The 26,575-nt window shown below is 52.2% G+C and overlaps 1 protein-coding gene across 2 annotated transcripts in view; it reads right to left on the minus strand.

Moving 5' to 3' along the window:
- MARCHF10 (membrane associated ring-CH-type finger 10) overlaps window positions 1-26,575 on the minus strand; it is a 107,957-nt gene that overhangs the window by 12,457 nt on the left and 68,925 nt on the right. The window contains exons 7-8 of one of the 2 annotated variants that reach the window (XM_074940829.1): window positions 25,030-25,196; window positions 21,733-21,842 (exon numbers count right to left, since the gene is read on the minus strand). In XM_074940829.1, coding sequence (XP_074796930.1) covers window positions 21,733-21,842; window positions 25,030-25,196 — 277 coding nt within the window. The remainder of the gene's footprint in view (window positions 1-21,732; window positions 21,843-25,029; window positions 25,197-26,575) is intronic. The other variant, XM_074940830.1, reaches the window with a different exon arrangement.

Below are 26,575 nucleotides of genomic sequence, written 5' to 3' on the forward strand. Positions count from 1 at the left end.
GGCAGCCCTCAGTTTGGCCGTTTTTCTGAACCCACCATCCAGGTTGACTCTTCCTGTGTCTGACCAGGATTTGGGGGGAACCCGGGCCCGCCCTCTACTCCAGGTTCCAGCCCAGGGCCCTGTGGAATGCAGCTGTCTAGAGTGCCTCCTGGAACAGGTGTGCGACAGCTACAACTCCCTGGGCTACTTCCCCATGGCCTCCTCCCAACACCTTCTTTATCCTCACCATAGGACCTTCCTCCTGGTGTCTGATAATGCTTGTACTCCTCAGTCCTCCAACAGTCCGCATTCTCACTCTCAGCTCCTAGTGCCTCTTGCTCCCAGCTCCTCACATGCACACCACAAACTGAAGTGAGCTCCTTTTTAAAACCCAGGTGCCCTGATTAGCCTGCCTTAATTGATTCTAGCAGCTTCTTGATTGGCTGCAGGTGTTCTAATCAGCCTGTCTTAATTGTCTCCAGAAGGTTCCTGATTGTTGGGAAACGGGACCTCCCTCGCCTGCTCCTCAGCTATCTGCTTTCTATTCTTTCCTAAAGCCCCCTGGCCTGGATTTTTCTTACTTTTTGACCCTGCCTTAGTTCCCCCCCCCCCCCCCAACCGGGCCAGACGCTTTTTTGTTTTGTTTTGTTTTTTTGCCGTTTTTCTTTGCTGCCGTTCGAGTGCTGGTCGGCTGCCAGCTTGCCGCCAGCACCCCCCCCCACGCCTGCTCTTGGGCGCAGCTATTTGCCTTAGCTGAAACCCCCGGAGGAGGGGGGGGAAGATTGCCGACCCGCTACCGGAGAGGGGAGTGGAAGCCCCCAGACCCAGCCGTTTTGCTGTCAGCTCGGAATTTCTTTTTATCTCTGCAACATTCTCGGCCTGCCGGAAGCCTTGGTACAACGCCAACAAAGCTGGAGAAGAAGATAGAGGACAGAGGAAATCACCCAGGGAAGCTACAAATCATCATGGAGGGAGCCGTAAGACTGAGTAATTTTTTGAATTATACTCTCATGGGGGGGAGTTTGACTGTGGTTTAATTGCATTTGTGGTGGCACAGGGGGTGTGGCACGGAGCTGCCCCCCGACCCATCGGTGCCCCCCCCCCCCAACATTATTACAACTGTCACGGCCCCCCCGCCATCCGTCCGTGCTGGCAACCTGCCATCTGCCTTCAGATCCAGCTGTTTGCTTTGAACTTTGCCTTTCGGACCGGACATAACAGCTGACCAAACGGACTCTTTGGACAAACGTGCGTGGGTCCACACACCCCCCCCCCCGGACTGTTTACCCCACAGCTTGCCCCTATCACCGGACCCCAATTTCTGTTTTTCCCCCCTTCCAGTCCAACCCAGTTGGCACCCCCCCCCCGCCTGCAGCCCAGCAGGGAGGAGCAGTTAATCTGCTTTCCCCCCCCCTTCTGGTGTCTCCCCGTCTCTCCCTGCTCACAATGGCGGGGAATGAGAGGGGCGAGGCCCCTCTAACAATATCAGTTGTCCCTCCCCCACCTACCCCCCTGCCCAACCCCCAAGCCCCCCCCCACCACTACTGTCAAAACACCTGCCACTGCCCCCGCTGGGGCACCGGCAGCAGGAGGCACCGGGGCGATTACTGCCGCTGCTACGTCCACCGCCCCCCCAGATTCTAGGAACCCCCCCCCCCCCCCCAGCTGGCCGGAAAGGCCAGGGCGGGAAGAAAGGAAAGGGCCCCGCTAAAACCACTAGGCCCTCCATGACAGGGGCTGCCCCCACCGCTGTGGCCTCATCATCGACCATGGCATCCCTCCCTGCTGTTCCCTCCACCAGCTCTGTGAACGTCCCTCCCCCGGCCCCCAGGACGTATGCCCGGGCGGTGGCAGGCTCCCCCCCTGCCTGCCGCCTCGTCATCTCGCCCACCCACTGCCTCCGCTACCATCACCAGCGGCCGGGGCCCCTTCCCCACCTTGACCAGGAGGCACGGTGTCCGTTGCCTCCTGGTGCCCGCCTTGCCCCACGTGGAGACATACGTGCAGGCGTTGGCGAAGGTGGTAGGACCCACGGCTATTGTGGCGGCCTCCAAAATGTATGGGAAGGTCGTTTTTTTCTTAGCTTCGGAGGCTGCCGCCCAGGAGGCGGTGGAGAAGGGCCTGGCGGTGGGGGGGGGTGTTTGTCCCCCTAGAGCCGCTAGAAGACCTGGGCGTTCGCCTCGTCCTCACCTCCGTTCCTCCGTTTTTACCCAGTGCTGCCCTGTTACCCGCTCTCTCCACCCTGGGGAAACTTGTCTCTGTCATCAGCCCTCTCCCGTTGGGCTGCAAGGACCCCACCCTCCGTCACGTCCTTTCGTTCCGCTGGCAAGTGCAGCTTCTACCGCCGCCGCCGGCGCGTGACGGAGAGGCGCTCGAGGGGTCCTTCCTAGTCCCCTACCAAGGAACCCGCTATCGGGTCTTTTACTCCACCGGAGAGGCCCGGTGCTACCTCTGCCGCTCAGCGGGGCATGTCCGCAGAGACTGCCCTTTGGCCCAGGGGGGAGGGGCACCCGAGACCCGGCAGGACATCGGCCCCGTCGTTGCCGACGCCCCTGGCCGCCCGGCACCTGAAACCAACCCTCCTCCTATTCGACCCACCGCTACTCCCGTCCAGGCCCAAGAAACACCTTCCCTGCAACGCCCAGGCAAGCAAGGGAGTCCCACCCTTGCTATTACCAATCCGGCAGAGCCTATGGAGGAGGGTGTGGCAAAGATATTACCGGGTATAGGAGAGGGCCCGCCCCAAGGAGAACCCCCCGCCCCTCATGCTGCCTCACCGTTACCCCCCTGAACCATCACCTCCGCCCCCCGACACGACCCCTGCTAACCAACCCCCAGACAACGCTATGGAGGGCTGGACCCTAGTCCAGGGGAAGCGAGGCAAGCAGAAGGCTCGAGCTCCGCTGCACCCATCCGATGCGGAAGCCCCCCGGAAGACCAGGAAGGGAGGCACTGATTTTGAGCCTTCCGCTATGGCCACGAGTGAGATTCATCCGCTCGTGTCAGGAGGGGAAGACAGACTGGCATTGGAGGGCAGAATCCCCCCTCCATGGGAGACCCTCCCCTCCGAGACCCCTGAGGAAGTTCCTTCTGCCCGGATACCACCCAAACCCCCTGCAAACCCCGAAGCGACCGTTGAGGCGGGCCCTAGAGGAGAGGCCCTTGGGGTAGCAGGAGTTGGCCTCTCCTCCGTGTATGCGGAGATTGAGGCCCTAGATTTGACCCCGGTCACCCAGGGAGAGGATGATCTACTGCCAGCTGGCCTCGATCTGGGCAACCTCACCCCAGCCCCTCTTTCCCCATGCTCCCTCCCCCTAATTGCCTTCCCGGGCGAGCACCCTGCAGAAGGTGGTCCACCACCTGATGCCATGGCCGCCAAGACCACCACGGAGCCAGCGCCTAGCGTCACTGGGAGCCCCCTCCCTTACCCCTTAACCCTCGACTCTGCTCAGGAGGCACCTTCTTTTAGCTGCTCGCCTCCTGAAGCCCAGAGCCTTACCTCTGCCCCTGCCCCCACCCCTGTCCCTGCCCAGTTCACCTCCTCCTGCAATGTTATTGCCGCCCCTGGGGTTATTTTTTTCCCGCCTTTCGCAGATTCCCCCCAGGGAGCAGTCTTTGCACTTTCTAGTCATGACCCATTAGGAGTTGCAATTTTTTCCCCGCCATCCCCTTCCACCCCAAGGCGTGAAATGGATTTAATAACCCCAGCCTGTCAGACGCCCCATCGGTGGTCCGCACCCTGCCTACCTGCCTTAGCGGACCACGAGGCTGCATTAAGAGCCCCACCAGGGAATACCCCGGAAATCGTAACCCCACCCCCCCATGAGCTGCGGCATGCACTACGGAAGTTCCTAGAACACACCCGTGGCGCCCGCAATAGGCTACAGCTGGCTCTTCAGCTATGGGGGGACTTTGATCAAATTCTTCAGGCCACAAGGGCCCTTATAAAGGAGGGCAGGGGGCAAGGAAAGCGCGGTGCTGTGGCCTACGAGCGGGCCTGCGGCTTCCGAAAAGATCTACTCATCCACGGGATGGGTCACAGGTTGCTGCGCAACCCACCGGGGGCCACGAACACCCCCACCCCCCCAGCCCTCCGCATGACGCCTCTCATTATTGCAACCTTGAACACCAGGGGCTGTAGGATGGCTCTCCACAGGTCCCAGGTGCTCTCTTACCTTCGGGAAGGGGGGTACTCTGTAGCTTTTCTGCAGGAGACCCATACGGACCCGACCGTCGAGGACAGGTGGCGGCTGGAGTGGGGGGACGGGGTATATTTTAGCCACTTCACGACTTGGCAAGCTGGAGTGGCGACCCTGTTCTCCCCCACCCTACGGCCCTAGGTGCTAGGGGTCACTGAGGCCGTGCCGGGCCACCTGCTGCACCTTCGAGTCCGTATGGAGGGGCTCCTGGTCAACCTTGTTAACATCTATGTCCCGCAAACGAGCCCAAAGCGGCCACAATTCTATCAGCGGGTGTCTGACTTTCTCGGCACCCTAGATTCGCACGAGTGCCTGGTCCTGGGAGGGGACTTTAACACCACCTTTGAAGAACAGGACCACTCAGGGGCCGAGCCGAGCCCAGCCGCCGCAAACATTCTCCGAGGAATAGTTGAACATCACTCCCTAGTGGACGTCTGGCGTGACCATCACCCAGATGACACTTCCACGTTCACTTTTGTCCTGGTGGAGGCCCATCGGTCACACCACTCTCGGTTGGACCGTATTTACTTATCCCGTTTCCATCTTTCACAGGCCCACTCCTCCACCATTCGGCCGGCCCCATTCTCCGACCCTCATTTAGCCACCATAACAGTCTCCTTCCGTGCAGACAGACCGGGGCCGGCCTATTGGCACTTTAACAACAGCCTGTTGGAGGACGAGAGATGTCCTTCCGGGAGTTTTGGCTGGCCTGGCGAGAGCAGTGGCGTGCCTTTCCCTCGGTGCGGCGATGGTGGGATCTAGGGAAGGTGCGCACCAAGCTCTTCTGCCGTGACTACACTCGGGGCACCAGCCGACGGAGAAATGCGGCGATAGAGCAGTTGGAAAGGGAGGTCTTAGAGATGGAGAGGCGCCTGGCCACCAACCCCGAGGACCCGTCCCTCTGCGGAGCATGCCGGGAGAAGCGGGAGGAGCTCCGAGCCCTCGAGGACCACCGGGCCCGAGGTGCCTTCGTTCGGTCCCGCATCTGCCTCCTTCGGGAGATGGACCGCGGCTCCCGCTTCTTCTATGCCCTGGAGAAAACGAGGGGGGCCAAGAAACACATCACCTGCCTTCTAGCGGAAGACGGCACCCCCCTCACGGATCCGGAGGAGATGTGCGGGAGGGCCCGTGACTTCTACACAAGCCTTTTCTCCCCGGATCCGACCGATCCTGGCGCTTGCGGGGTGCTCTGGGAGGAACTCCCCACAGTCAGCGTGGGCGACCGAGACTGGCTAGAGCTGCCTCTCACCCTGGCCGAGTTCTCGGAAGCCCTCCGTCGCATGCCCAGCAATAAATCTCCGGGCATGGACGGGCTGACCTTGGAGTTTTACTGCGCGTTCTGGGACATCCTCGGCCCAGACCTAGTCACTGTCTGGGCTGAGTCCTTGCAGAGCGGGGTCCTCCCTCTGTCGTGCAGGCAAGCAGTGCTCGCCTTGTTGCCGAAGAAGGGGGACCTCCGTGATTTATGAAACTGGCGTCCCGTCTCACTCCTTAGCACGGATTACAAAATCGTAGCGAAAGCAATCTCACTGCGGCTAGGGTCCGTGATGGCGGACGTGATCCACCCAGACCAGACCTATACTGTCCCGGGTCGCAGCATTTTTGACAACCTATTTCTAGTCCGAGACCTTTTGGAACTCGGGCGGAGAGATGGTCTGTCGTTCGCCCTCCTGTCTCTTGATCAGGAGAAGGCGTTCGATAGAGTAGACCATGGGTACCTCCTGAGCACTCTGCAGGCGTTTGGATTCGGACCTCAGTTTGTGAGTTTTCTCCGGGTGCTGTATGCCTCCGCGGAGTGTTTGGTTAGGCTCAACTGGACCCTGACCGACCCGGTCAGCTTCGGGCGAGGAGTGCGGCAGGGGTGCCCCCTCTCGGGCCAGCTGTACGCTCTGGCGATCGAGCCTTTCCTCTGTCTCCTCCGCAGGAGGTTGACAGGGTTGGTGCTGCGGGAGCCGGAGCTGCGGCTGGTCCTGTCGGTGTACGCCGATGACGTACTCCTCGTGGTCCAGGACCCGGGCGACTTGGCGCGAGTGGAGGCATGCCAGGCCATCTATTCGGCAGCCTCCTCCGCCCGAGTCAACTGGGTCAAGAGCTCTGGCTTGGCAGTGGGGGACTGGCGGCAGGTAAGCTCCCTCCCACCCGTGCTTCAGACCATCCGGTGGAGTGCGGGTCCACTGCTCTATCTCGGCGTTTACCTTTCCGCCACGCACCCTTCCCCGCCGGAGAACTGGCAAAATTTAGAGGGCGGGGTGATAGAGCGGATCCGGAAATGGACGAGGCTACTCCGATGTCTCTCCCTCCGAGGGAGAGCACTGGTGCTTAACCAACTAGTCCTGTCCACGCTCTGGTACCGGCTCAACACCCTGGCCCCGGCCCCGGGTTTCCTGACCCACCTCCGGAGATTGATTCTAGAGTTCTTTTGGTCAGGAATGCACTGGGCCCCTGTTGGAGTTCTTCATTTACCCCTGAAGGAAGGAGGGCAGGGCCTGAAGTGTCTGTACACTCAGGTCCGCGTTTTCTGCCTCCAGGCCCTGCAGAAGCTCCTTTATAGTGCAGGTAGTTCGACGTGGAGCATATTGGCGCACGCCTTCCTGCGCCGCTTCCAAGGGCTCTGATACGACCGGCAGCTCTTTTATCTTTGTCCGAGAGGTTTTCCGCGAGACCTCTCCGGGCTTCCGGGCTTCTACCAGGACCTCCTCCGGACTTGGAAACTGTTTCTAATGACCAGGTCTGTGGCGGCCACCGTGGGAGCAGATCTCCTCACGGAGCCCCTGCTACACAATCCCCAACTCTGTGTGCAGGTGGTGGAGTCCCGCTCGGTGCGCCAGAGGTTGGTCCTGGCGGAAGTCACGAGGGGCGGAGACCTCCTGGACTACGACCAGAGAGACTGGCTGGATCCCCTGACGCTCGCTCGGCACATGGGGCTCTCCAGCCCTCATACCCCCCGGCACGTACTTCAGGAGGTGAAGGTCGCCTTGACCCCCGCTGCTCGGGCTTATGTCAACCGAGCCTTGCGCGAGGGCGCACCCCACCCATCCTCTACCCCAGGCCCGCCGGACCTTTCCATTGGGCCCCTACCCTGCCGATCCCAACAAACCCCCCACCCTTTCACTGCAAGCTGGCTGCATGAACTGCAGCTGGTCAGTTTTCAAATCGCACCACGGAAATATTTATACACACTCACGCTTCACACCCTTCACGCCCACACCCTGGTGTCCCGCCCCGATACAAAGTGGCGGGACCTCCTGCCACCTTTGGAGGGTGAGCAACCTCGGTGGGCCAGCCTGTATTCCACCTTGGTCCCGAGGTCCGTTGGGAACATCAGTTGGCGGCTCCTTCACGGAGCTGTGAGCACGGGCGTGTTTCTGACACGGTTTACCCCCATCCCGGATACTTGCCCTTTTTGTAATGTGAGGGAAACCCTGGCACACGTATATCTAGAGTGTGCCAGATTGCAGCCCCTTTTCCGGCTCCTCACAAATATTCTATTGCGCTTTTGGCTTCATTTTTCCCCTCACCTTTTTATCTATACACTCCCCATCCGTGGCCCCACAAAATCGCGAGATCTCCTGGTTAATCTCCTCCTAGCCTTGGCTAAAACAGCCATTTATAAAACCAGAGAGGGGAGGTTGGACCATGAAGCGTCCTGCGATTGTGGGGCCTTTTTCCGATCCTCAGTACATTCATGTATCCGGGCAGAGTTCCTCTGGGCGGTGTCCACCGACTCCCTTGACGCCTTCGAGGAGCGGTGGGCGGTGTCCGGGGTTCTCTGCTCGGTGACCCCGTCCGGTTCCCTCCGTCGGACCCTTTGATTGAGGGGAAGAGCGAGAGACGCCAGCCCCAGCCGTTGTGGATACCATCATTACTGTCATCTAGGAGGGGTCCTATAATACATAGGTGTCTACCCCCCCACCCCCAAACTGCCCACCCCGCAGCCGTGCCCATCTTGCCGGGCACTCTCAGGAGAGGGATAATCGGTGACACTGGGCGCGGCACTAGGTAACTCGAGGGGGTGGAAGACCACGAGTGTCGAGGAAGCCCCCCCGCTCTGGGCCCAGGCTAGCCTCAACACTTCTCCCTCCTGAAAGCTGCTGTGTTATACCTTCTGTTTGCGTTGTTTTGTTGCATAGTTTGTTTTGTTTTCTTTGGTAACTCTTTGCAAGTGTTACACAATAAAATTCTTTTCTGTTTCAAAAAAAAAAAAAACCTTCCCTGTTACCTTACCCAGGGAAAAGGGACCTACTTAGCCTGCTCTCCTGCTGCTGCCCTCTGGCCTGGGCTTTCCTTGCTTTTTGCCCCTGCTTTTGGCTCCCCCCCCCCGGACCGGGCCAGACGCTCTCCCCCCTTTCTTTTCTTTTTGTTTTTTTTTTCTTTCTCTGCTGTTGCTAGAGTGCTGGCCAGCTGCCGGCCGGCTGTTAGCCCCCCTCCCCACCCGCCCTCGGACGCTGCTGCCACTCCAGCTGAACCCCCCCCCCCGAGAGAGGGGGGGCCTGCCGGCCCGCTTCCCCAGAGGGGGAAGTGGAAGGACCCAGCCCCCAGACCCAGCTGCTTGCTGTTTGTCTGCGGACCCGTCTCTGGTCGAGAGGATTCTTATCACTTGCTCCGGCATTTCTGGAATGCACAAAAGAAAGCCCGGAACAGACAGAGAAAAAGCCGTCCACTGGAGGAACACCGCCCAGGGAATCTACAAATCGCCGTGGAGGGGGCCTAAGACTGAGTAACTTTCGAACTGTGCTCTCATGTGGGGGGAGGCCTTGACTGTGTCTTAACTATGTTTGTAGTGACACAGGGGGTGTGGCACGGAGCTGCCCCCCGATCCATCTGTGTCCTCCCAACCCCCACACTATGATCTTCACCACTGGCCCCTCCACCATGTTTGCTGGCTGTTTAACATCTGCCTCTGGACTCAGCTGCTCGCCCTGATTCCACCGCATGGGCCAGAAGCACCAGCCAACCAAAGAGGATTCTCTGGACAAGCGTACAGTGGTTCATCTGCCCCCCCCCCCCCGGAATTGTCCACCCCACAGCTTGTCCCTTTCTACCTGACCCCAACTCCTGTTAATCACCTGCCACCACCCCCGCTGGGGCATCAGCAATGGAGGGCACCGGGGTGACCTCCGCCGCTGCCATGCCCATCGCCTCCCCAGACTCTAGGGAAGGCCCCCCAGCCAGTGGGAAAGGCCAGGACAAGAAGAAGGGGAAGGACCCCGCTAAAACCACTGGGCCCTCCATGGCAGGGGCCACCCCCACTGCTGCACCCCGCCACCGACCACGGCGTCCTCCCCCGCTGCCCCGTCCACCGGCTCTTCGGATGTCCCTCCCTCAGCCCCAAGGACATATGCCCAGGCGGCGGCAGCCCCCACCGCCTGCTGCCTCGTCATCTCTCCCCTCCACCGCCTCTGCCACCATCAGTAGCGGCTGGGGCCCCTTTCCCATCATGACAAGGAAGCACGGTGTCCGATGCCTCCTGGTGCCTGCCTTGCCCCACGTGGAGACCTACGTGCGGGCATTGGTGAGGGTGGTGGGGCCCTCGGCCATTGTGGCGGCCTCCAAAATGTACGGGAAGGTCGTTTTCTTCTTAGCATCGGAGGCTGCTGCCTAGGAAGCAGTGGAGAGGGGCCTGGCGGTGGGGGGGGGTGTTTGTCCCCCTAGAGCCGCTAGGGGACCTGGGCATCCGCCTAGTCCTGACCTCTGTCCCTCCTTTTCTCCCCAGTGCTGCCCTGCTACCCACCCTTTCCACCCTGGGGAAACCTGTTTCTGTTATCAGCCCTCGCCCGTTGGGCTGCAAGAACCCCACCCTCCGTCACATTTTTTCCTTCCGCCATCAAGTGCAACTTTTACTGCCATCCGCAGTGCATGATGGAGTGGCGCTCGAAGGGTCCTTCCTAGTCCCCCACCAGGGGGCCCGTTACCGGGTGTATTTTTCCACAGGGGAAGCCCAGTGCTACCTCTGCCGGCCATCGGGGCATGTCCGGAGAGACTGCCCCTTAGCCCGGCAAGGAGGGGCACCTGGGATCCCCGAGACCCGGCAGGACATCGGCCCCGTCATTGCCGATGCCCCTGGCCGCCCGGTACCCGAACCCGCCCCCCCTCCTCTTCGGACCACCGCTACTCCCGCTCAGGCCCAAGGGGCACCTCCCCTACAACGCCCAGACGAGCGGGAGAGCCCCGCCCTCGCTGCTGACAATCTAGCAGGGCCTATGGAGGAGGGTGTGGCAGAGATACCACGAGGCATAGGAGAGAGCCTGCCCCAGGGAGAATCCTCCCTCCCTTATGCCGCCCCACCGTTCCCCCCCCAAGTCCCTGAGCCATCGCCTTTACCCCCTGACACGACCCCTGCTAACCAGCCCCCAGATGATGCCATGGAGGGCTGGGCCCTAGTCCAGGGGAAGTGAGGCAAGGGGAAGGCTCAAACTCCGCCTTATCTACCCGAGGCGGAGGCCCCCCGAAAGATCAGGAAGGGGGGCACCAATGCTTTGCCCACGAGTGCGTCCCATCCACCGGTGTCAGCCAGGAAAGACGTGGCAGCACCGGAGGGTAGGGTCTCCCCTCCATGGGCGATCCTCCCCTCCGAGACCCTTGAGGAAGCCCCTTCTGTCCTGACGCTACCCGAGGCAACCGTCATGGCGGGTGCCGGCGGGGAGAACCCCAGGGCGGCGGAACGTGTCCTCTCCTCCATGTTCGAGGAGATCGAGGCCTTAGATCTGACCCCGGTCGCCCGGGGGAGGACGACCTTTTGCCAGAAAATCTCGATCTGGGTGACCTCACTCCACCCCTCTTTTCCCCATGCTCCCTCCCCTTAACTGCTGCTCCCGCTCCCACCTCCGAGGAGCCCCTGGACTCCTCCACCGACCCAGCTGCTGATGGCACCCCGCTGACGACCATCGAGCCTGCTCAGGTGAGAGGCGGTGCCACACGGCCGGGGCAGGAGTCGCCAGGGGCACCCCCTGTTGGTGCGGAGCAATCAACTTCCTTCCCGGGTGGGGGCCCTACAGAAGATAATCCACCTCCTGATGCTGTGGCCGCTAAATCCACCACAGAGCACGCGCCCAGTGTCACTGAGAGCTCCCTTCCCACCCCCTTAACCCTTGAGCCTGATCGGGAGGTGCCACCATCTAGCTGCTTGCCTCCCGAAACCCAGAACCTCACCTCTGCCCCTGCCCCTATCCAATTTACCTTCTGCAATGTCATTGGCGCCCCCGGGGCTGTCTCCTTCCTTTTCCCAATTGATGACCCCCAGGGAGCGGCCTTTGTGTTCTCCTGCCCCGACCCATTAGGAGCTGCTATTTTCCCTCCACCGCCCCCTATCGCCCCAGAGCTTGAGGCGGGCCTAGAAGCTCCAGCCCATCAGGCACCCCGTCGGGGGTCTGCACCCTGCTTGTCCGTTTTAGTGGACCACAGGGCTGCACCAAGGGCCCCGCCGGGGAACAACTGGGAAACCGTAACCCCACCCCCCCCATGAGCTGCGAGGAGAGCTGCGGAAGTTTTTAGAGGATGTCCATAGCTCCCGCAACAAGGTACAGCTTGCTCTCCAGCGATGGGGGGACTTTTCTCAAATCCTCCGGGCCACAAGGGCCCTCATGGGGGAAGGTAAAGGGACGGGGAAGCAGGATGCCGCGGCCTACTGGCGGGTCCGTGTCCTCCGTGATCAATTACTCACCTACGGGATGGGTCATGGACTGCTGCGCGGCCTGCTGGGAGATGCGAGCGTCCCTGCCAGTGAGGACCCCCCCGACCCTCCCCATGACACCTCTCACCATCGCAACGTTGAACACCCGGGGTTGTAGGATGGCTCTCCACAGGTCCCAGGTGCTCTCCTTCCTTCGGGAGGGAGGGTACTCTGGTTTTCCTGCAGGAGACCCATACGGACCCGACCGCCGAAGACAGTTGACCAGCTGGAGTGGGGGGACAGGGTCTACTTTAGCCATGCCATGGTTCAACAGCCTGTTCTCCCCCGACCTATGGCCCGAGGTGCTAGGGGTCACTGAGGTTGTGCCGGGTCGCCTGCTGCATCTCCGGGTCTGTATGGAGGGGCTCGTGGTTAACCTCGTTAACGTCTATGCCCCGATATCGGGCCCGGAGCGGCTGCAATTCTACCAGCGGGCGTCCGCCTTCTTCGGCACCTTAGATTCTCACGAGTGCCTGGTCCTGGGAGGGGACTTTAATACCACCCTCGAGGAACAGGACCGCTCGGGGACCTAGCAGAGCCCGGCCGCCATGGACACCCTCCGGGAGATAGTCGAACATCACTCCCTAGTGGACATCTGGTGCGACCACCACCCGGATGACACTTCCACGTTCATCTTTGTCCGGGTGGAAGCCCATCGGTCAAGCCACTCCCGGTTGGACCGCATTTATTTATCACGCTTCCATCTCTCACGAGCCCACTCCACCAGCATTCGGCCGGCCCCATTTTCTGACCATCATCTAGCCAACGTGACAGCCTCCCTCTGTGCAGAGAGGCCGGGGCCAGCCTACTGGCATTTTAACAACAGCCTGTTGGAGGATGAGGGCTTCGTGACGTCCTTCCGGGAATTCTGGCTGGCCTGGTGAGGGCAGCGGCGTGCCTTTCCCTCGGCGCGGCGATGGTAGGACCTGGGGAAGGTGCGCTCCAGGCTTTTCTGCTGCGACTACACCCGGGGCACCAGCCGACGGAGAAATGCGACGATAGAGCAGTTGGAAGGGGAGGTCTTAGAGCTGGAGAGGCGTCTGGCTGCCAGCCCCAAGGACCCGCTCCTCTGTGGAGCGTGCCGGGAGAAGCGGGAGGAGCTCCGGGCCCTCGAGGACCATCGGGCCCAGGGTGCCTTTGTTCGATCCCGCATCCGCCTCCTTCGGGAGATGGATCACAGCTCCCACTTCTTCTATGCCCTGGAGAAAACGAGGGGGGCCAAGAAACATGTCACCTGCCTCCTGGCAGAAGATGGCACCCCCCTCACGGAACCGGTGGAGCTGTGTGGGAGGGCCCGAGCCTTCTACGCAAGTCTTTTCTCCCCAGATCCGACCGACCCTGGCGCTTGCAGAGTGCTTTGGGAGAAGCTCCCTACGGTCAGCGCGAGCGACTGAGACCGGCTAGAGTTGCCTCTCACTCTGGCCGAGTTCTCGGAAGCCCTCCATCGTATGCCCACTAATAAGTCTCCAGGTATGGATGGGCTGACCGTGGAGTTCTACCGCGTATTTTGGGACGTCCTCGGCCCAGACCTAGTCACCGTCTGGGTTGAGTCTCTGCGGAGTGGGGTCCTCCCTCTTTCGTGCAGGCGAACTGTGCTCGCCTTACTGCCGAAGAAGGGGGACCTTTGCGATTTATGAAATTGGCGTCCCGTCTCGCTCCTCGGCACGGACTACAAAATCGTAGCGAAAGCAATCTTGCTGTGGCTAGGGTCTGTGCTGGCGGACGTGATCCACCCAGACCAGACCTACACCGTCCCGGACTGCAGTATCTTTGATAACCTATTTCTGGTTCGGGACCTTTTGGAACTCGGGCGTAGAGACAGTCTGTCATTCGCCCTCCTGTCCCTAGATCAGGAGAAGGCGTTCAATAGGGTGGACCGCGGGTACCTCCTGAGCACTCTGCAGGCGTTTTGGCTTTGGACCTCAGTTTGTGCGTTTTCTCCGGGTGCTGTATGCCTCCGCAGAGTGTCTGGTTAAGCTCAACAGAACCCTGACTGAACCGGTCAGCTTTGGGCGAGGAGTATGGCAGCGGTGCTCCCTCTCGGGCCAGTTGTACGCTCTGGCGATCGAGCCCTTCCTCTGCCTCCTCCGCAGGAGGTTGACAGGGTTGGTGCTGCAGGAGCCGGAGCTGCGGCTGGTCCTGTTGGCGTACATTGATGACGTGCTCCTCATGGTCCAGGACTCGGGCAACTTGGCGCGGGTGGAGGCTTGCCAGGCCATCTATTCGGCAGCCTCCTCTGCCCGGGTCAACTGGGTCAAGAGCTCTGGCTTGGTGGTAGGAGACTGGTGGCAGGCGAGCTCCCTCCCACCCGTGCTTCAGACCATCCGGTGGAGCACGGGTCCACTGCTCTACCTCGGCGTTTACCTTTCTGCCACGCATCCCTCTCCACCGGAGAACTGGGAAAATTTAGAGGGCGGGGTGATAGAGCGGCTCCGGAAATGGACGGGACTACTCCGATGTCTCTTCCTTCGTGGGAGAGCGCTGGTGCTTAATCAACTAGTCCTGTCCAAACTCTGGTACCAGCTCAACACCCTGGTCCCGGCCCTGGGTTTCCTGACCAACCTCCGGACATCGAGTCTGGGGTTCTTTTGGTCAGGAATGCACTGGGCCCCTGTAGAGGTGGTTCATCTACCCCTGAAGGAAGAAGGACAGGGCCTGAAGTGTCTGCACACTCAGGTCTGCGTCTTCCGCCTCCAGGCCCTACAGAGGCTCCTTTATAGTGCAGGCAGTTCGGCGTGGAGCATACTGACGCGCCATCCTGCGCTGCATCCGAGGGCTCCGATATGACCGGCAGCTCTTTCATCTCTGTCCAGGAGGTCTTCCGCGAGACCTCTCTGGGCTGCCGGTCTTCTACCAGGACCTCCTCCGGACTTGGAAACGGTTTTTAATGACCAGGTACGTGGCGGCCACCGAGGGGGCAGATCTCCTCGCGGAGCCCCTGCTACACAACCCCCAGCTCCGTGTGCAGGTGGCGGAGTCCCGCTCAGTGCGCCAGAGTTTGATCGTGGCAGAAGTCACGAGAGTCGGAGACCTCCTGGACTATGACCGGGGAGACTGGCTGGATCCCCTGATGCTCGCTCGGCGCATAGGGCTCTTCAGACCTCGTACCCCCCGGTGCATACTTCAGGAGGTGAAGGCCACTTTGCCGCCCGCTGCTAGAACTTACCTCGATCAGGTCCTGCTCGAGGGCACGCCCCGCCCACCCTCTACCCCAGGCCCGCCGGACCTTTTAATTGGACCCCTACCCCATACACCCAATCGACCCCCTCACCCCTTTACGGCGAGCCGGCTGCATGAACTGCAGCTGGTATGCTTCCAAACCGCGCCAAGGAAACATCTATACACGCTCGTGCTCCACACCCTTCACGTCCTCACCCTAGTGTCCCGCCCCGACACAAAGTGGCGAGACCTTCTGTCACCTTTGGAGGGTGAGCAGCCCCGGTGGGCCAGCCTATATTCCACCTTGGTTCCGAGACCCGTCGGGGACATCAGTTGGCGGCTCCTTCACGGAGTTGTGAGCACGGGCACGTACTTGGCGCAGTTCAACTCCATCCCAGATACTTGTCCCTTTTGTGGTTTGAGAGAAACCCTGGCGCACGTATATTTGGAGTGCGCCAGGCTGCAGCCCCTGTTCCGGCTCCTCACAAATCTTTTATTACGTTTTTGGTTGCATTTTTCCCCTCACCTTTTTATTTATGCACTCCCCATCCGTGGCCTCACAAAGTCGTGGGATCTCCTAGTTAACCTCCTCCTGGCCCTGGCTAAAATGGTCATCTATAAAACCAGAGAGAGGAGGTTGGCCGATGGAGTTTCCTGTGACTGTGGGGCCGTTTTCCGATCCTCGGTTCGTTCATGTATCCGGGTGGAGTTCCTCTGGGCGGCGTCCATCGACTCCCTTCATGCTTTTGAGGAGCAGTGGGTGCTGTCCGAGGCTCTCCGCTTGGTGTCCCCGTCCGGCTCTCTTTGTTTTGACCCTTTGATTGGGGGAGAGAGTAAGGGACCCCAGCCCCAGCCATTGCTGCTGCGGACACCACCACCTTCGAGGGCTCCTTTCACACGTGAGTGCACGTGCCCCCACCGGGTTGTCCACCCCATAGCCTGCCCCTTTTGTTGGGTGCTTTCAGAGGATGGAATTGTTGGTGACACTCGGGCGTGGCGCCAGGTAACTCGAGGGGGTGGCAGACCTTGAGAGTCGATGAAGCCCCCTCACTCTGGACCACCAGGTAACTTGGAAGGGTGGAAGACCACAAGAGTCGAGGAAGCCCCCCGCTCTGGGCCCAGGCAAGCTTGAACACTTCCCTCCCCTGAAGCTAATGAGAAAACAACTGTGATTGGTTGCTGTGTTACACATTGCATATGCTGTTGTTTTGTTTTGTAAGTATGTTATGCAAATAAAAAAAAATCGGAAAAAAAAATTACTCTCCTATAGCCATCTGGCTTGACCCTGTCACATGAGTACAAAGTGAATCAAGAGAATCCAATATCCCATAGGTCATGTTCTAATTAAAATCCTTTCCAGCTTCCAGACAGTCAGGATTGAAAGCCTCAGTTCCCATCGGTATCAAGGAGAGACCACAGATTAGCTACAAGCACCAAAGCCACTGGATCAATATATGTGACCTTTTCAGACCAGCTCAACTATATTTATAACTCTCCAATGAAGCAGTGCTCTGTGAATTTAAAAATAAAAATGTCATTCCAAAGAGCTCCACAAGGTACAGAGCAGTTTCAGCTCCAGATGGACTTTTCCTGCCAATTGAATGAAAGCCTCTGCGGCAGCTTTGCAACTCATCAGAAGTGCTCTAAGAGAACAGAAATATGTCTTGCTCTGAAATATGTTCATGATGCCAACAAGCTGCATCATGTCATTTTTTTATTGTAAAATATGATACCAGGTGCCACCAACGGATGCATTCTGAACCATCCTGAAGTCTTGTGTATATGCTTGAAACACAGCTTCGTCCTGGTTCTCAGTTACATTGAAGACCCCCTTATACTACTTTGGCACCAAAAAGCAGCCTTAAATTGGGTGGAAAGAGCCCCTAGAGTATACCATTTGCACTGGGGGCATGATTGGCTGGTGTAGCACTGATATGAGGGCCTTAAAATGACCCTGTTGGATCAGGGATTGGATCAGAGGCATGGTTGGCATGCACTGCACTATCAGTGGGATTTTCAAATGTACCTATGTGACTTTGAACACAAGTCCCACTGAAAGTCGCTGACACTTGTTCTCCTAAATCACACAAACACTTTTGCAAATCCTGACCTTCAGCTATTTTTTTTCTTCTCAGGGCCCATATGTGGCCATGTGAAGCAGACTGAAACGAGAGTAGCCCTGAGCCACCTTAACCATGCCTCAGCTGCAGGCATGTGTTAACTGAGAATTAGGCCAGTTGGGTCCACATTCAAAAGTGCTTTTAATGGTGCACAGTTGTTGCCAGTACTTGTGCAACTGCGTTTGCTCAAAGTATGGCTTGCCACTGTTGTAGCCTGCATCAAGTCACTCTTGACCATTGCTGTGCTAGTGCCGGTAGAAATCACTGGTATGGCAGCTGCACCACTGCATTTGGCATGTCTCCCAGCATGCTTTTATAAGGCTCCTACAACTCTTCATGCACTTACCCTGTGCAGTATCTGCAGTGCTTCTGACTGTAATGTTATGCATAAAAGTTTTCTGTTTACAGGGTGCAATACAGCAGACTCAAGATTTATTTTATTTAAAACAAGTAAAGAATCTTTTAATGTAATACTGCTGTTATTCAGTTTTAGATAGCTGCTATCTTACACACTGAATCATTATTTATACAGGCCACAATTAAAAAAACTTGGTATAGCAGCTCTCTAACTGTGGAGCTCTGCTTCCACAAACCCCATTTCACGGATCTGGGTGGGGAAGTCTGGGAATGCACTGGTACTGAAACAGCTAGAGGGAATTCTGTGTGAGATCATTGTAAATAGGTTTATGTTAACCAGATTAGCCAGATTGTGGATACAATGCATTAATACAAATTACAGGGGTACAACTCTGCTCTGACAAGGTTTTTGGAATTCTCATTCTTTAATGGTTCAGGCTGCATTTCCACATGCACATAGTTAATCCCAGATTTATTTTTTTTTAAACTTTTCTTCTACTGTGGCTGGTAACCAAGGGAAACACATAAGAACCCCCCCATTGCACAGCTGTCTCTTGTGGAGCTGCCAGAAGGGGTATGGAGCATGTGTAAGTAATTGGCAATCAGTGGGGGAAATACCCATCCTGCACTGGGATAGCATTAGGCAGGATTGTAGCTTGTACCTCTGTGGAAGGCATAGGTTAGTGAATAAAACTTTATGTGGCTGATTTTGAAAAAGAAAGACTGCTATAGATTCTAAGTGGATTGCAGAACTTCTGTGGGCTTGACAACTAGGGAGGCATCACTGGCTGGATAAGGAGCCATGTAAGTAAAAAATGAGTATATGATATTAGTGGTGTGTGATTTGAAGCACTATCATTTTCACTCCTCTTACCCTGTCTCTACTGGCTTGGTTGTAGTTTAGTTGCATGAGTTCTGCAAACCTCTGTTCATAAAGGTGAAGGAGCAGCACAAGGTAGAGACCTGAATTCATTAGCTCACTTTGTGCCTGTGTGCAGAAGAGAGCCAATTTATTTACTGTTACTGTAACCCTGGTTTCTAAAGACCTTAAGGACTAGAACTAGTACTCAGTTACTTCAGCCAGAGGCTATATTATAGCCTCCCAAACTCATTTATTAACTCTGAACTATCTTCCTGGCTTGTATTTAATTTCTTAATTACTGTGAGTAGTGACTATCACATACAACAGCCTAGCATAAGGTCTCTGCACTGACATATGAGGGACCTGGCTTAGATTCCTGATCCAGTCTGTCAGACTCCAGGGCCAGCAGGGACTCCCAGCATTCCTAAAACACAACATACTAAGGACATAGAGTGGATGAGAGACTCAACACTGACCTTTGGCAGGCAATTAAAGGAGTAAAAGACTCTAAAGAGAGTCCTGTCTAAGGCTCACCCATGGATTAGTAAATTCCAGGGGGGGTGAAGGGGGCGCTAAGGTCAGAAGGGACCATTATGATCATCTAGTCTGATCTCTGGCATAAAACCGACCATAGAATTTCATCTAGAATGTAACCTGCGATCACATAGGAAGGAAATGTAAAGAGGAGAAAATCAGTTGGGATCCATACAGGACAAAATAGGAAGAAAACAAATATAAATTAACTGCTTGGCACAAGTAATGGCAAATCTCAGCTAATAATTAACAAAAAGATAAAGCTATGCCATCTTAAACTGCTGTATATTTTGGCACATATCAAATACAATACAGATCATCAGGTCTAATAAGCAAATGAGGAGTGGGCCTTTCCATAATTAGATGGAAGTTCTCCAGGGAAAACCATAAGTGTGGAGAACTCAGCATATGGCACTCTTCCCTTTCAATGCTACACCATGGAGTAGAGTATGCTATGCTGCTGGATGTTTCAGCTTTCTGATATGATGGAAATTTGAGGTCCTGACCATTTGTGGGCTTTAATGATCTCACAGCACTTGTAGCCATCATAGGAGTGCTGACAACCCACTGTCTTGGCTGCACTCTGGGTAGGTAATTAATTCTGCCTCCCCAAATTCCCCCTCTGTAGCTGAATGTTATTAATTGTGAATCTAATCAATCTGCAGAACAAAACATAAGAATTACTTTGCCTGGCTTTTGACTTTTTTTTTGTTTACATTTTATTCTCTGTAATTTAGTGCATCAAGCTGCCAATGGTGAAAAGAATAATTGAAATTAACGATAATAACAATTTCCCTCCAAATACACTGTTTCATATTGCTAGCTCAGAATGGCAGCCATCTTTCCAGCTCAGAGATAATTACATGTCACTGCTGAAGCAGAGATTTTTTTTTTTTTAAAGTGATAAATTTAAATTTTTTAATGGGGCACACTGAACGCTAAATGAACCTTTGAAGTTACTGATAATAGTGCTGGATCTAAGCAGCATGTTCTTGATTAAGAATATTGTCTTAAAAATTAAGCATTCAGGTACACTAGTCCCTGAGAGGCATAGCCTAAGCACAGGACCAGGAGACAGGTACTCATCAATGCTAATTGCTTCTCTGAACTTGAGCAAGTCACTTGGTCAAACTTTTTCAACAGTATCCTCTGTCAGTGCTACCACTATAATAAACCTAAGAGATGCTCATTAATCTGGAAACTACAACCTTCCTTAAACTACAACATTCATCTGCATGGCTTAGCACTTACAAAATCTCCTCAAATCATTTTTTTGGAAACTGTATCTTCATTGGTTCTTTTGGTGTTTTTGCTTGTTTGGGTTTTTTGTTCCATTCCGACAGGGAATTATATTCCAAGCCATGATGTTCTACTCTGCCCTTTCAATGGGTATCTACAGACAATCTCATTCTAAATGAACCTTTATATTCCTATACATTTTACAGCACAATGGCAAATCAATCAGCTAGAAAATAGCTTGGTGGTATCACTTCTGTCAAAGCATGCTGGGAAATCATTTACTTTTTTATAACTAAATAAGGCCTAGAGCAATGCAGATGGGGAAATATACACTGTTTACTGCAAATAATTTTGAAAAACACAGTCTGGTAGAAGTGGCTATCTTCTACAAATCAGTGGGAAAGACTCTGGCATACTGCAGTATTTATTTAAATTTCTATAAATGCTAAATAGCATATCTATCCATATGTTTTAGGTGCTTTTGGCATAACTAAAATACATCACAAATAATACTTAAAAGTGCATCAGTACAAACATATAAATCACAACCAGCAAGCAAGACCTCCCACCAGCTTAATTCCCCTTATCTCTCCAACAATTACTCATCCTTACAATTCCACCCATTTTCAAATGCCTAGGAAAAGAGATGAGCTTTGCAGTATGTCCTTAAATATGAAATTTGATGTGTTGAATTGTCAAACTACCCAACATAGGTACAGCCTGTAATTCTGTAAAACACTTTAAAGTTTGAGAAAGGGTGTGTGTGCTTATCACTTTAATCTGTTTATGGTTCAGTGTGATTATTCCGGAGTGTAGAGACTCTGCTATTTGACGTAGTGCTTGCTTTCACATATTTTGCCACTCCCTCACCAGCATGACCTACCCTGTCATTCCTGTCTCCCTTTATGAACAACATTTATTTTGTTTCTGAACAAGCTGACTCCCATCACCATCTTATAGTAAAGTATTAGAACTCCATGCTTGGGATAATTATCTTCTGAAAAATTAAGCAGATTACTCTTTGGCAGGCATAAAGCTAAAAAATACTAAATTTATTGTGATGCTAGGTTTGTTTTCTTACAGCTCTCAATATCTCTGTGTCTTACCCCTAAATTTTTCTGTTTAAAATAAATTTATTCAACTTGTTTCACAAACAGCACTTTAATATTAATAATGGGATGATGTTCAATTCCTTGAAATTAAAAAATCCACCTGAATCTTCTCCTTGTCTGTGTTTTTTAAATTGTAAGATGCTGCAGAGGACAACTAACCTTGGCTAGTCTTTCCCTCAACAGGCTTTCACACTGCAATGTCATCTCTACCTAGCAAACAGGAATGTTATTCCCCATCTCCAAATGTAATTACAAACTTCCTTCACTCAAAGCCTCATGATATTGGGCAGTTTTGTGAAATGAACTGCGATTATTATTTTCAGACTCTTATTACTCGGGCTTTTTTACATGTCTTTAAATCTGCGTAAAGAAGCATATCTCTTCCTTGCAGTTTAGCTGGCTTCAGTGTATGATAGCAGATCATTACACACACAGAGTACTGCAAGCCAGCAATACCAAAATAGGATTACAGGCCTTTATTTGGAAAGAGTCAGTTTCTTACCCGAGACAGAAAGTGATTTCTGTAATAGTCATTCACATCAAAATCATCCAGATCAGCTATCAGGCTCTGCTTACACAGTTCACAGGTTTTCACTGCCCCCAGCTCAGCACCTGAAATTAAATGAGGAATTAAATACAGTGTTGAACTTGTAAGTCCATATTGAGCACAGTGTCTCTGTATATTACAAAATCACTACTATATGGAACCTTTATTTTTAAGCCATTTTTTACTCAAGGTTGCCAGCTTTGAATCTAAATTCCATTTAACTCTATTCTAATCATGCCCATTATTATGTGAGCTTTGTATAATGGTTTTAAATACTAGCTGTATTGTCTATTACACTCCATGTGATGTATAACAGTTTACAAAACTGTAACTGATATGGGTTACAAATGCAGGAGTTATGAGATGCATACCTTGATCAATATGGTTTATTTGACATAGAAAAGTAATATTTATGTACATAAGTTCAATTAATGTAAGTGGTCATTCACAACATTTCAGGGCCAGATTTCCAAGATTTCCAGCACCCACAACTGGGACCAGATTTTCTGATGAGTTCAGTTCCCATTTAGGTTCCTAAATAAAAGCCAGATTCTCAAAAGTCCATTCTGAAACCACTCCCATTGTGACACTTTTGGCCAGACTTTCAAAATTGTTCAGGAACCAACATGCACCCAGTATGTTGAGATCTTTTGGAAATCTGGCTTTTCAGTCCAGTGCCTAACTGGAAGCTCAGCTTTTCTGAAAATCTGGCCCTAACTATATGGGCCTGGCCCATAGGGACCAACTCACTCAAGACTGACAGTATGATGTGAAATACTCTTTTCTCTTGCTTGTTATCTATAAATGTATGTATGTTATAGATATTTTCCCCCCCCCCTTGTAAATTGAAGAGTCAACAGGCAGAGTTGAAAATGGTGAGTAAGATCTAACTCAGAGGGTCAGTTTTCTTTCTGGCAGGCCATTTCATTAGAGAAATCTTTGTAACAAGCCCTCTCTCATCACCGCTTGCTTCTCCAAGTCCTTAATTCCACAAAACACTAGAAGTCGGATTATAGTCCAGGAACCACATTTGAAAAACGACACCTCCAGATAACCAGTAAAACACTTCTATTTGTATTTATTTGTTTTGAAGTCTGCAGGAATTTTGCCACTGACTCCAGTGAAAACGAGACTGGACACTCTGCCTATTCTCTTTGACTGCATAGTGAGACCTCTACCTTCTGAAATGCAATTTCATTCACTGAACTGGTGGGGATAGTGGTGAAAAAGAGAAAAGGTCCAGGAAAATTCCACCTGAGTCTCGAGTAAAATATAACCATAACATCCACATATCAAGTCTCTGCACTCACGGCCTGGTCAATACCAAACAAATAAAGCTCCAGTGTGCTGCCTAGTATTTTCACTGGATGTCTTTCCTCCCCTTCCTGCCCAGCCCCCATCAACAAAGAAGGGAATAATCAGCTTCAGTTGCTTTCCACCATAAAAATGACACTGAGACACACCTCAATAAAGAGGAGGAAATTAATAAAATCCTTTAAAAAACCTCAAGCAGATTTTCACCCCCAAATGGAAGAAACTCTAGAGACTCTATGAAATCCTCTTGAAACTTTGCTATTGCCATTGATTTTTTGTGTGTGGAAGGCAGTCAGATATTGTGGTGATGGGTGCCCGTATAAAACTCTAAGATAGAACAATGGGTTCCAGTTGCTTTGGGGCTCACTGTATTATATTTAATATGTGGTTAGTATTGTTTAAAAGCATGTGTCCTTCTATAACTTTTCTTGGGCATTGAAAATAATCCAAGGTTATTACAGATACCCAGATCAGGGCCTTGCCCTAAAGACAAACACCTTTTTTTTTTTTTTTTTTTTAAATCCTTTGCTGACCAGAAGTCTCACTTCTGCCCATCCAAACACATAGCTAGTCAAATGCCAAATGAATTTCCAGTATACTATCCGAACACACTCTCCCCTTGCTAGTGTTCTTTCTCACTCTGGCTCCCAAGCTGGCTGGCTGAACTCTCCCTGAACCCAGGGCAGGATCTGGGGAAGATGAGGGAAGTAGCTCACTCCCCTGATCCTGGGGTCAGTCAAGAATTTGACCAAGGATTAAGAATCTGCATTTAACTGCTACATCCTGTGCTGATGAAGAATAAAACAAGGTTGGTGTGGGCTCCTGTCTTCTTGAATCTAAGAAAAGAATTTTTGACACAAATCTAAACAGTAAGTTCTCACAATACATTGAATTAAGTGATAAACTTGCTTATTGTTATCTCTGGAGGCTGAGATCTGAGTCTGTGACTCTTATATGACACTGACTCCTCTCCTCCATTGCTAGCTGCTAAATTGCACTAATAGGCAGCTAAAACACATACATGTATGCTCAATATTCCTTTTCCATGCAAGCAATGGCTTAATAGATGTGTGATTTCAAATGTAAGGGGGAGTGGTTCACAAGACAATCTTTTTGTATTAAAATATGGTCCATATTATGCAAAACTTTGCAAAACCCTGCTTTGCAATTCACATTTATAGCACTATAATGTTGTTGATCTTCATTCAGGACAGGAATAGAAACAGAATACCAGGAATGTTTCATTTTAGTATTAATATGTCAATACCAAGGTGGGGGATGAAGATCAGGGAAGCTTGCATAGCAATAATTTGCAGTGTACCTTTCTCTAGCTATCATTTATTTTCATGAGCACTAAAATTCATCCTATGCAGGTTCCTTCTCCCTCTACTTCAATATTTTTTAAAAACACATATTTTTCTCACTTTATGGATTTGTCATTCAACATGCTCCCTTTCCTCCCCATTAATTAGTCTTACATGTGAAGTTTATGGATCCTACAAAATTTGTTGTTCACATGATGCTGCTAATAATGTGTAAATCCCTCAGCCTTTGGGGGGTGTGTGTGTGTATATATATATGTGTGTGTATATGTGTATATATACACACACATATAAATTGGCTTATTTTATATGGTAAACTCTGGAAATTTAGAATTTTAGTTCTGGCCATTGGTCAACAGATGAGCACAAGTCTAAGCAAGGCCATCAAATATTTGCGGTTATTTGACCTAATTTTTGCATTGTGGAAAAAGACTGAAATGTTGACAGACCTATGGGATAAATTCATCCCTGGCGCGTAACTCCACTGATATTGCCTGATATAGCTCCACTTATGTCAGGGAGTGATTCCAAAGGTGAATCTGGCCCTCATATCATGAGGTTTCTTAAACTAGTGACATGCTGTTGCACTTGTAGTACTCTCTTCTCACATTCCTACCTGATTTTATCTTAGCTTTCAGCCATGTTTTTAGACATTCCTGATGAACAAACTGTAGGGTTCCTACGCACCCACATGGTTCTACCAGTGGATTTGTTAAAGAGCCCCCAGCAATCTGACATATTCGGCATTGGTCTCCTTCCTCTTCTGAGTCTTCGGCCAGTAGACTAAAGACACAATAGAACAAATCAGAAGTATTCTTTCACCAAACTCTACAGTCTAACGTTAGAATTAATTTATACTTTAATTAACATGTTTTGGAGGGGGGGTTAAAGAGGCTTCCCTAAACATCTTTCAATATGTCTGTGATCTGAACAAATAATATCCAATGGGTTGCAATCACTATTCACTGTCAAACTTAAGATGTACGGGGGGGGAGGAAATCTTGTGGTTTCTAAATCCTTGGGTTTTTTTTTTTTTAAATATTTGAATCCATGATTGACAGTGTACAGCTCAGAAACTACAGCCACGGGTTTTTATACAAGAACCACAATGTTTTGCACTCAACCCCTGCAGAACCAGTTAGGGTGTGGTAGCTAATGCATACTGCCTTATTTGCAAAGCTGTGCTGTGTTGAAATCAAGGAAACAAACGGAATATAATTTTTTTTTAAAGGGAAATATATTTTAACTAGAAGGAAAAGGACCAAAACAGTGTATAGGGATGAGAGGACATTTTAATGACTCCCTAATTACAAACAATGGAGAAAAATGTGATTTAATTTTTTTTAACTAAACTACAATCAACACTTCTTGCATGCATCAAAATGACCAGAAAGGATTCATGTTCAAGGACTAAAATTCTAAACAACAAAACAACTGAGAACTGGATTGATTTTAGTTAAACTTGGCAAACTCATCATAAACAAAAAGAAAAGGAGTACTTGTGGCACCTTAGAGACTAACCAATTTATTTGAGCATAAGCTTTCGTGAGCTACAGCTCACTTCATCGGGTGCATACTGTGGAAACTGCAGAAGACATTTATATACACAGAGACCATGAAACAATACCTCCTCCCACCCCACTCTCCTGCTGGTAATAAGCATATCTAAAGTGATCACTCTCCTTACAATGTGTATGATAATCAAGTTGGGCCATTTCCAGCACAAATCCAGGTTTTCTCACCCCCCCCCGCCCCAAAACACACACACACAAACTCACTCTCCTGCTGGTAATAGCTCATCCAAACTGACCACTCTCCTTACAATGTGTATGATAATCAAGGTGGGCCATTTCCAGCATAAATCCAAGTTTAACCAGAACGTCTGGGGGGGGGGGGTAGGAAAAAACAAGGGGAAATAGGCTACCTTGCATAATGACTTAGCCACTCCCAGTCTCTATTTAAGCCTAAATTAATAGTATCCAATTTGCAAATGAATTCCAATTCAGCAGTTTCTCGCTGGAGTCTGGATTTGAAGTTTTTTTGTTGTAAGATAGCGACCTTCATGTCTGTAATTGCGTGACCAGAGAGATTGAAGTGTTCTCCGACTGGTTTATGAATGTTATAATTCTTGACATCTGATTTGTGTCCATTTATTCTTTTAC

This window comes from Natator depressus, chromosome 27 (genome assembly GCF_965152275.1).
Source record: "Natator depressus isolate rNatDep1 chromosome 27, rNatDep2.hap1, whole genome shotgun sequence".
NCBI lineage: Eukaryota > Metazoa > Chordata > Testudines > Cheloniidae > Natator > Natator depressus.